This window comes from Mastomys coucha, unplaced genomic scaffold (genome assembly GCF_008632895.1).
Source record: "Mastomys coucha isolate ucsf_1 unplaced genomic scaffold, UCSF_Mcou_1 pScaffold1, whole genome shotgun sequence".
NCBI lineage: Eukaryota > Metazoa > Chordata > Mammalia > Rodentia > Muridae > Mastomys > Mastomys coucha.
In genome coordinates, this window is record NW_022196891.1 from 47,066,722 (window position 1) to 47,078,652 (window position 11,931).

At 35.1% G+C, this 11,931-nt stretch overlaps 1 protein-coding gene and 1 pseudogene across 2 annotated transcripts in view; both read right to left on the reverse strand.

Annotated features, from left to right (window-relative positions):
• The window catches only part of LOC116096649, a 5,524-nt pseudogene extending 5,291 nt beyond the window's left edge, over positions 1 to 233 (reverse strand).
• Positions 1 to 11,931, reverse strand: part of Odr4 (odr-4 GPCR localization factor homolog) — a 28,271-nt gene continuing 16,340 nt past the window's right edge. For both annotated transcript variants that reach the window (XM_031384488.1, XM_031384496.1), the window contains 5 exons: positions 10,718 to 10,846; positions 9,418 to 9,508; positions 6,747 to 6,917; positions 955 to 1,062; positions 1 to 367 (listed from right to left, as the gene is read on the reverse strand). In XM_031384488.1, the coding sequence (XP_031240348.1) occupies positions 300 to 367; positions 955 to 1,062; positions 6,747 to 6,917; positions 9,418 to 9,508; positions 10,718 to 10,846 (567 nt within the window). In that variant the 3' untranslated portion in view covers positions 1 to 299. The remainder of the gene's footprint in view (positions 368 to 954; positions 1,063 to 6,746; positions 6,918 to 9,417; positions 9,509 to 10,717; positions 10,847 to 11,931) is intronic.

The window sequence follows — 11,931 nt, forward strand, 5'->3', positions numbered from 1 at the left end:
TTTTTTTTTTTAAAGCACTAAACTCTTAAATAGTTCACATTTGACCCTTCTGAAAATACATAATAGTGATTTGTTACATGCAACTCCATTTAGATGCATAGTTTACTTTTGGAAACCTAGGCCAGATAATAAAAGCAGGGCTAAACAAGGCAGCTGGTGATTTCATGTCAGAAACACATCTAACAGACATTATCGTAGCAGAGCTCATTGCTAGCTTCAGTGCAGGTGGCCATTGATGTCTTTTCCGTAGCTGTTGATCCATGATTTCTGGATGGTCAGGGAGCTCTTTGGGGTACTCCCTAATCACTGAAGTAATGGAAGGAGATGCCTGCAGCAAGCACTGCAACAGCTAGTGCTGTGAGCACACCTAAGAGGGAAACGAACAAAACCATGCCAGTGGGATGAGCAAAAAAAGAAGGCGCCACTGACCCTTAGGCTCTGAGGCAAGGTAACATGGCCTAGACAACTGCACACACAGAGACGTACACATGTACGCACATACTACAAAATGTACAGATATGTACGGACTAAAATCCAGTGATGTCTTAAAGAAAAATATGGTAGTGAGTTGAAAATAAGTTATAAAGGGTGGATAAAGTGTCTCTCTTATACAAATGCACACTAAGAGAAAACAGAAGTAATATTTTAAAAAGCTTCTGTAAATATATGTGTGTATGTATGGACACATACATACATATAGGTACACAGGGACATAGACACATACATACATACCCAATATGCCAGCTGTCTCATCATAGATTACATGGAAACAGCTCCAGTGGGTAGTGCTTCTCAATCATTATAATGCAACTTTACTTGTGTATTTATCATCAACTTCAATCATACTCAGTAAAACTGTCTTAATCTAACATTTTGGTTAATTGAACTAATTTTAAGATAAAAGGAAAACTCAAAATCAGTTCATTTTCAAAGTCATAAAAAAAAAGCAAATACCTATGTTTTGCTGAATTTTCATTCCTATGGTTTTTGTTGGTTGTTCTGGTTGCTCGTCACTTGTGTTGGTCAGTGAAGCCTCACTATTCACAGGAGAAGTCGTACAAGCTGCAAGAAATCAGGACAAACTATAGAAATTGAAAGCTGCCATTTTAAAATAACATAATGAAGAAGATAATCAAAAGAATTTTTCTTCCACTATTTTAAAAGATCTATTTTTATTTAAATTTTATTTTATATGCTCACGCGCACGTGTGTGTGTGTGTGTGTGTGTGTGTGTGTGTGTGTGTGTGTGTGTCTGTGTCTGTGTCTGTGTCTGTGCTTGCCTGCACAGATGCCTGTGCTGTGTGCCTGGTGCCTATAGAGATCAGAAGAAGGCATCAAATCCCCTTTAGCTGGATTTAAAGAATAGCCACAGGGGTGCTGGGAACTAAACCTGTTGTCAACTACAGCAGCCAAGTGCTCCTATCCACTTAGTCATCTTTCCTGATTCCTGATCATCTTTTATATAACATGAATTTATGCATTACTCATTATAGGTGAGCTAAATTTCATGGAATACATATCCAAGTGACACAGTCCGCAGAACACATGATTTTATTATTTATTATTGCCCTAAACTGAACTGAATGAACATGAGTATGTGAATGATGTGAGTGTGGGTGCGCATGTTCCAAGGTAGGCATGTGGGGTCTAAGGACAACTTTTAAGAGTTCGTTCTCTCCCTTAACCAAGGGTACCTGAGATGGAACTCTAGTGGTCACACTTTTACTGAGCTATCCCCCTAGCTTGAATGTAAGCTTTTACTTCTTTACGCTGAAAATAATTTATACACTTCTGACTATGTGAATTTATTTAACTATAATTAATAGAGAGTCCTGGAGACTCACCTGGTCTCCCAAATGCAGTAATACAGTAACTGTTACAGAATTCTAGAGAACTATGCTTGAAAATAAGTTTTTCAGATTGATCACTTATTAACAACAACAACAACAACAACAAATGGTATAGCTGTGTGTGTGTGTGTGTGTGTGTGTGTGTGAGAGAGAGAGAGAGAGAGAGAACATTAGGACATATTAAAGTGTTTGTTTAAATTTAATTACTGTTTCAATTTAAAATGCCACCATGTGTGCATCCCATTACACTAGTAAAGCCACAGAGGGATGACACATTAAACTACCGAAATAGGTATTTATGACTTAAGTCATCAGTATTGACAGCAAGTGCCATCTCATCAGCCACTCAGGACTTGAACTCCTTAAATAGATGAGTTCCCTATCCCTGTAGAACTATAGTCAACAATTTATTCATATATATACACCATGGACTGGGCAAATGGTGTCACACACCTGCAATTTCAGTAGTCAGGAGTCTGAGGCTTGAAGATAGCATATTTGAAGCAGATCCTGCTTTAAAAAGGGAGAGGCAGTAGCTTGAGAGATAACTGAATGGGAGTGTGCCTTTCTGCCATGCACAAGGCTGAATTGCATGCCTAGCACCACAGTGATCAATCAGTATTACTTATGTTTCATTTAAATTAGTAATGCATCCCAGGCATGTGAGTATGCATGGAATCAGGACAAAGGAGTTGAAGGTCTGCCTGAGTCACATGACAAGACCTGTCTCAAAAGACTAAGGCACGGGATAGCCCAGTAGCTCAGGATAGCCCAGTAGCTCAGGAGTAGGAAGCTTGCCTACCACGCACAAAGCCATGGACTCACCCATGGTGTGAAAAATAATAAATGGGTAAATAATGAATATTTAGGAAGAAAGAATAACTGGCTCTAATACCAAGACAGAATTGACAAAGATGAGTTTCAGCATATTTTAAAGGTGTGTCCTCAATTTATTTTTATCTGACACTATAGACAAAGTACATCTGAATAACTAGGGTCATGTCTAGGAGATTCCTAACACGTCCAATTTTAATGTCATGTTTATCCTTCACCATTAGTGAGTCAGTTTAACAAACAAATCGTATTTTTATCCCTTAAGTACTTTAAATGTATGTTATTTGAAAAAACGTACTTGGTAAAGTATGTATTTCTAAACACAGCAACTACTTGACAATTACATTATAGAACAAAATAACAGTAATAGTCAAGAAAATAATAATTTCAAAAACTTAGAAATAACACCAAATATTTAGAAAGTTTACTAGTCCTAAATGTGTAACATTTCCATTTCTGAATTGCAACTATTTTCTGGGGCTTATTGTATATAGAAACCCTGACATCCTTATGTAAATCTGAGTACATTACTAAATCTTATGTTCATACTTTACCACTGATATTTTTGTTAATGTGTAGTTCATTGAGAAGAAACTAATTATGTGATAAAGTACTGTACCATCCTTCATTTATTATGTATTTCTTTTTAGAAAATACCCCAAAGGAACTGCAGCTTAGAAAGGTTTTAGACAGGCTTTACAGCTATTAGTGGCAAGCCTAGACTCAAATCAAATCACAACAAGACTTTCATTATGCATCTAAAACAAAACAATAAAATTACACACACAATGTGTTTGGGTAAATGAAATAAATGAATGGACAAATGAATATAATCACAAACAAATAGGAAGTTTGGCTAAAAACCCTTATTATACCCATCAAACTTGTGGTTTTATTACCCTACCCCATAATAATAAAGACCACAGTCACTATTAAAACTACATATAATTATTAAAATATCCTTTCCAATTTAACAAATTCTGAGTAAGGCAAAACTAACATACTTCTAGACAGTTTTTATTTTTGGCTACATCTCAGACCAATTTCAGCTCCTAAAATGCCTGATCATTTTTGCTCAATTCTTCCTTCATTATCAACTTAAAGTCAAGAAGTGTCCCTGAGTCCTATACAGAGATGGTGCCCCTGTTACATATCTAGCAATCTGTGCACTTTTCTATTCCAGACCTAATTACCTTGTTCACAATAATCTATTTCTCTGTACATTCTACAGTGTTGCAATATTCTTGAAAAATACCACAATATTGTACCTTTAAAGTCTTAATGTTTAATACATTATAAGCAATCAATACAAAATAATCAGTTTTATTAGCTTGATTACGATTCATACAAGTTTCAAAAGCTGGGTAGAGTCTGAAAGGGTTATACTTACTAATGTGAAAGGTAATACTGTCAGTGCATAAGCACAATCTATAGTTATGGTTTCCTATCAGTATGGTTTCTATAGTGACATATTATACATCTAACTGCCAGAATACTTCTTAGTTCCCTTTGTTCCTGTAATCGTACCATAGTCTCTGACATCAGTCTATCTTCAAAATCAGATTCTAGAATATTGTATTTTAACTTGTTCAGTTTAGACAACAGAAATCTTTTTTTTTTTCTCACAGTTCTGGAAGTTAGAAGTTGAAGATCAAGGTATTAACATTTTTGGTTTCTTCCAAGTACACTCTCCTTGGATTACAGATATCTACTCCTTCCCTTTGTCCTCACTGGCCTTTCCCTGGTATGTAATCTTTCCTTGTGCCCTTTTATACATATAAATTTCCTCGTTATAAGATGCTAGCACAGTTTGATTAGAGCCTATGCTAATGATATCATTTAACACAATCATTTCTTAAATATCTTCAAAAACAGTCATAGACTTAAGTACTTGAATATATTCAATCTATTGGTGAGGACGGGTATATAACTACCCATTCTGGGTAGTCTAGTGCATAGTATCTGGTAATGGTAATAAATAACGGTGGTCTTATGAATACATTACATGATGGTATACTTTCAGGAATTATTTTAGAGTAAACTCCTACTTATAAACATACAGTCTAGGGCAGATGTGATGGTACACATCTAGCAGAGGCAGGCTGATCCTTGAAGCCAGACTTGTCTACATTGGAAGTTCATGGTCAACCAGGGCTACACAATGGAGAAACCGTCTAAAGTTTTTTTTAAATCTTACTGTATAACAGTAAGCCCTGAGCTGATGACAGCTCAGTTGCATTTGCATAAAATGATGAGGCTCTCGGTTCATCTCCAAATAGTATGTCAGGTTCCACCAGTGTCAGCTGCACATACCTCATGTTTGCCTGTCTCTTTACCGCACCAAGATTCTATCATGTTGAGTGACCTATACCAATTAGTGTGAGTTGAGTACAGTCTCCTTGTTGTATTTTAACTTGTTCAGTTTAGACAATGGAAATTGATTTAAACTTTCCACTATTAAAAGTACATGAATATCAAGTTAATTTGGTGAACTATTTTAAGAATGGCAAATCAGAGAATACTTAAGAAAGTAGTTTTTCTTTTATTTCTTTAAATCACTAACCAATTAAAAGATACAAGGCATTTCCTAGCAAATACACAAATATTTTCAAGAGGCTTGTAGGCCTTCTGAAGCCAATTCAGAGTTTTGGTATCATGGATAAGAAATTCCCAAGCAAAAAAGAGAGGAAAAAAAAATGTTTTAGGAAACTTTAACAAAGAGAATAGAGTCTATTTGACTCTACCATATTTAGAACAGTTAGCCTCAACTTTAAAGCACAAATGCAGTCAATAAGAAAGCAGTGCAAGCATTTTATTGGTCTATATTCTTTTTTTTTTTTTTTGGTTTTCTTGAGACAGGGTTTCTCTGTATAGCCCTGGCTGTCCTAGAACTCACTCTGTAGACCAGGCTGGCCTTGAACTCAGAAATCCAGCTGTCTCTGCCTCTCAAGTACTAGGATTAAAGGCGTGCGTCAGCATTGCCCGGCCATCTTCTTGAATGCAGTACAGGTTATAGGAAGGATGACGGTTACTCAGAATAGGGAAGAATTCTGTACACTCTACTGTATACTCATCGTGGCATACGGATTTTATACTAAAAGAAAAAAGATGAATTATAGAAACTCTAAGGATCACATCAACATTTCTCAGAGCCATTTAGTACCCAGTGGTTCTCAATCTGTGGACCATGACCCCCTTGGAGAGGGAGGTACATATGAAATCCTGCATATTAGATATTTACCTACAACTAACAATAGGAACAATGAACACTGTACTATTCCCTGATGGGGAGTGGGAACTAAACAGAACTGAGTAAGAATTAAATCAGAAGAGGAACTTTTAAAATTGCTACATTCAAATTTAATAAATATTCATATTCAGAAGTAATCCAAAAATGTTCTACAAACCACAAATTTCTAAAATAAGCTATTTTTACTCAGTATCTATTAATATTTGCAAATAATTAATCTTATTACATAACACTTAGAAATATAATTATAATATTTTGTATTTACTACAAATAAAAAAGCAAATCAAATGAAATCTTCCAAAGGTTAAGATCAGATGTGCAAGCAAAAGCTTGAGGCACTGATGGGCCATACAACCAGATGTACTGAAGGTCTACGCTCTATCCGCCAAATCACCTTCATCTGACTTCTGCAACTGCCCACCTGACTTTCACGTCCTCCTTATACAATGAGGACATAAATGAAATGACAAATACACAGAGAGAATTCTATAAAACAGTTTGAGAAAAACTTTTCTCACACTGAAATACATATTTGGAAGCTACATATTTCCATATATTTAAGGCTGAATTTGCCTCATGAAGATTCACTTGTTAGACTTAAACAACATTTGATGTGTTTAAAGTTTGGATGAAGTTTCCAAAGAAAACACTCACTGTTTTTTGTTTGTTTGTTTTTTTATGTGTAGAGATCTGTCATGTGTGTATGTGTTTATATATACCTCAGTTAATATTTCAAAGTATTAAACAGAATTAGCTTTATAAAACAGGAAGGCGTGGTGAGTTTAGGTGTGGTTTAAGCAAATTTTAATTACCTGTGTTTATTTCCTCTGCAATTTCCAAGTCTTCTATTTGAATTTTATGATCTAACATCTCTGAAAAATGGTCTCTGATTTCTTCAGCTGATTCATCACCAAATTTATAATCACATAACATTACAGTAGATCCAGGAAGGGGAACAAAAACTCGCCGAGGAAGTTCATAATCTAAAAAGAAATATATTTATTTCAAAAATATAAAAATGTTGAAAAGAAGTTTGAAGACAATTAATGTCTTACTTTCTAATTGATAAAATTGCTCTTATTGAGATCTTTCTTTCATCAGTTACCCTGTCTTCTTCAAAGGTCTCTAAGCAATATGCCTGTGAAATATACACCCCTCCTTGCCTTCAATGAGGAGATGTTGCTAATCATACATCCTTATAGGACCCACTATGTCCTAAAATGATCAGTCAATTTTATAACTCCCTGATAAACAGCCACCTTTTTGTTTGTTTTAATCTTGTAAGTAGTGTGGACTTTACTGCTAACTTTTTCTTCATTTATGCATGTTCAAAGTCAAAACAAGGGCCTTCCCTGTCTCTGCCTCCCTTACACTGGGAAGAAAAGTCTACAACGCCACATCTGGCTTTATTCTGGCTATTTGTGCTTGAGTGCAAGCACTTTTATCCAGTGAGCCATCTCCCCAGCCACCATGTTTCACCTTTCTTTGGATACTTGCAAATTAGACTATATGTCTCCAAATTTCTAAAATACTTATTAACTACATAAATGTAACTGTTGTTAATCTCAAGATGCAACTCTAACAAATTAACACAAAAGTAGACTTCATTGTAAAGAGTAACCATTTTGTCTGTATCAAATATGATTAAAAAGCTATCAATATAAAGATTAAGTAGAAAATTGGGGTCATTCTGTAGAAAGCTACACTTCCTCCTCAAGAAACTAGGGTTCCTTTATATAACTACAGACAGAAGGTGCTGAAGTATTCCTTAAGGTCATGGGGAATACAGAGACAAAAAGTAGATGATTAGAAACAAAGACTCATTTTACTCTTTGACCACACTGCCTCCTAATGTTAGGATTGTATAACTGCACTTTGCAGCACAGCGGGTAAAACTAGGATGGTAGAACTCTGAACCAAACATACTTGAATCTTAAATTAAAAAATCAGAAATGGTTTTAATGTACATGGATAATTGATGTACAAAATTTTAAGTACATTTCAAATTTTGATTCTAGATTTTCCTGAAGAAAGAATGTTATAAAACTGAATGTCAAAGAATTGGTTCCAATATATTTAATGACTCAAAATAGAAAGGGGAAACTACTTCGAGTCAGAAATTCATTCACTTACAGAACAGTAGAAATGGAAACACAAGGGTGTAGTTTCAAAAAGCATACTTAATATTACTTTTTAGTATAAAATTACGTTAATTTGAAAACCAAGACGAGAAGGTACTACTAGATGGAAGAAAAATTGTCAGTCTTCCCCTGCTGTGAACTCTGCTAGCCACAGTGACAACTGGCCTGGTAAGTCATGTCTACTAGTGAAATAGCCATGAATGTCATGAGGGTAACCAATCAGCCTGCTCCACAATTTGAAAGCCATATCTAGTACCACGCTAGGGAAAGAACATATAGCTGTCATAGGCCCTAAGTCAGACACAATTATGCTGGTAAATGGACATGACATTAAACTGACTGCTAATGACTTATGGTTATACTCTTAGATTAGTGAATCTCTCAACCAGGGAAGTTTCTTTTGCAGCAAATAGCAATTAATGCTGATACCCACAACTGGTCATGATGCAGAGAATGGAAGGCTACAGAATGCTCAGTGCTAAATGGGGTATCTACCCCACAGCCCATCTTCTCAAGGCTCTGGGATTATTGCAGAAGAGGGGCAGAAAGGCTGTAAGACAAAGGTGATGGATGACTATAAAAAACAGTGTTTTCCAGACACAGCAGAGCAACTGCACAGATGAACACAGAACACCTGTGACAGCATGCATACAATCTGCACAAATTCAAGCCATACAATTAAGCATGCTCCAGTGGAAGGCAGCATGTCCAAAAGTATGTGCTCAGTACAGCAATATCAGCTGTATTTTAAAACAAACAAATTTTTGGTGGGAAAGGAGGATATGGGAAAAGGTGATGAAGGGAGTGAATATAATCAAAATACATTGTACGAAATTCTCACAGTGCTGGAGCGATGGCTCAGCAGTTAAGAGCACTCGGGACTGCTCTTCCAGAAGTCCCGAGTTAAATTCCTAGAAACCACATAGTGGCTCACAACCATCTGTAATGTGATCTGGGGCCCTCTTCTGGCATGCAGATGTACATGAAGATAGAGCACTCATATATTGAATAAATAAATACATCTTTAAAAAAAGAATGTAAGAAAAAATTGAAAAAAATGATCAAATAACTAATTTTTAAAATGAGAAAAAAATGGGTTACAGTACACTAAAAGGATCTTCCTTGGAACTGACAAATGTTGATCCTTTGCTAATAGAAAATGTTCAAAGTACAGTGGTAGAGGAAGGAGCAAGAGAAAAGACTGTATTCAGCAATTAAAGTAAAAGACAAATTACTGTTATAAAACATGCTATTGACTATGACATACATACATACATGTTAAACCTTGACATCTTACTGTATGAAACTGTTCAAACAAACACAAAAATATTTATTGTCATACTTTTCTTTTCTGGAATTTCATTCAAATGCAGGTCCTCAAATAGTATTTCACAGCGATCAGCAACTGTGTTCAGAATGTCTCTCTTCACTGCCTAGGGATGAGGGAACACAAAAACACAGTAAGAAAGAAAATGCTTCAAACTTGAATTATTTCATCAGAAGAAAACCCCTAATTTGCTTTCCAGAATAAGAATGTGCACTCAGTAAACGACACATCATTCTACTTATTATTGTTATCCACTTAGCACATCTATTACTATTATTTTTAACACACTTGTAGCATAATGATAAATTTATATAACCCACATTTAAATTGCAAATTACAGTCAGATAAAGAATTAGATTTTTCATCTAAACAAATCTTCCCAATATTCCAATGAGGACAGGTACTATGAGGTAAAAGCTGGTCATCTACATTTCTGCACTCTGAAGCATTACCTAGAAACTTTTCTTGTATATTCTTCTGTTAAAAATCTGAGCTTCAAAGGAAAAAGAATAAAGAATCTGAGATTCCCTCAGAAATATTTTAAAAGTACTGATATATTACAAGGGTGGAACACTTATTAAGCCCACATAGTCTACACATAAAAATCTAAAAACAGATCAAAATTTTATTAAGGTCAAATTAATAATCATAAAATTAAGACAGAAAGAAAATAAACTTCTAGGATATTTAATATTAGGTTAAATTATTTCTGATTTTCTCATTTCTTTTTTTTTAACTTTTATTGCATTATGATGAGAAAAGTTACATGATTTCAATTTATCTGAATTTGTTAACATTAAAAACATTTTAAGTAAATAGAATTAAATCACATTCTTGTTTCCCTTTTGTACTCCAACTCCTCCCAGAGACTTCCCAGAGACGTATAATACCTTTTTTTGTCATATTCCTTAAAATTTATAAAATATTATAACAATAAAATGAGTATTATAAAAGTTGTTTGATATAAAACAACAATCAATTTAACAGTCTTATGTAGATGCTTGTCTACAGCAATACTGAAAATACATACATTTTCTCAATATAAATTTTAAATAACTCCAAACATATTAACTGTATATTTCAAAATAATACATCACTACTCAGCTTAGCTAGGATGGAGATAAAATCCTTTGGTGATATGAGGGTCATTGAAGTACAGTCTTATTACAATGAAACCCAATGTCTAAAAATTGTTCTTATTTTGGGCTTGTACCACAGTAAGAGCCAAGATTTTAAACTCTACTAAATACAAAACAAACAAACAAACAAACAAACAAACAAATGATTTTCTTGTTTCTAAGTCACTCTTTTGTACCTGCACAGCATCTTTAACTTTGGGTCTATTGCTATGGATATAAGCTCTGCATTTCACATTTCCCCGAAGGTTTACAGAACCACTACAGATCTGGACTGTGGCTGTGGATCTGTGGTCCGAATTTAGGAGCTGAAAGATAAAATCCATTTTAGTCCTAACAGTTCTAACATTATTAATTATATGGAACATTTAATTATCATGTAATCATTTTATACAAAAGAAAAGATTTTTTTTGCCTAAGTTCTTGAAAATATTCTCTGTAAGTTATTAAAAATTCTTTATATGTCTTTTTATAAGTTGCATATTATTTTCTGGGCATTCTTAATATAGATAGAAAACCAACTATATCTCAATGGTTTCTCATTAACATGTATATTTAAAATACTAATACTTAGTATTTCCCCTAAAGGTACATTATCTGTTGATTTCTCAGGTAAGTATTATAAAGATAAAAAGATTCATAAGGAAGACATGCTGCAGTAGGAGACACAGGGTATGGAATACAGGAAAACCACAATAGTACACAAATTAGGATACCATAAATATGGTAAAATTCTAAACAATGAATAGACACACCTGTCTGTGCTTTCAATATGTGCTTTTTTTATATGCTAAAGGCAACCTATGCGTTCCTCATGTGAGGACCTATTCAGTGAACGCTGTCAGCAGAAAATGCTATTAACAGTTTCAGAGGGATGACGTGGCTGTTTTCATTTCCAAGTCATACTCTCTTCAGTCTAAATAGTATTCAGAACCTTTTGTTTTCCAGATGCTTCAGACATTCAAATCATTAGTATTTTATGCAAACAAATGCTTTGCCTGGAACATATGCCTGTGTACATGCATGTGCAGGACTGAGGAAGCCAAAAGAGGGTGTCATAGTTACAAATGGATGACTGTTAGCTGCCATGTGAATGCCAGGAACCAAACCTGGGTCCTGTGCAAGAACATCGAGTGCCATAACTGCAGCCCCACTTCAGACACTTTAAATCTGATTGTCCAAGTGCAGAAACAAAGGCAGCGGGGTAACAACGAAAGTACTTCTCAAGGAGGGAAAGATGGAAACAAAACCCAGTCAGTCTCAGTCTCTGAGTTCAGATCAGCCCTGCTGCCAGGAAAAAGCTGCTTCTCAGAAGTCATCTACCGCCTCTGCTCTCAGTCCTCCCACAGCTGCTTCTCAGAAGTCCTCTCCCACCTCTGCTCTCAGTCCTCCC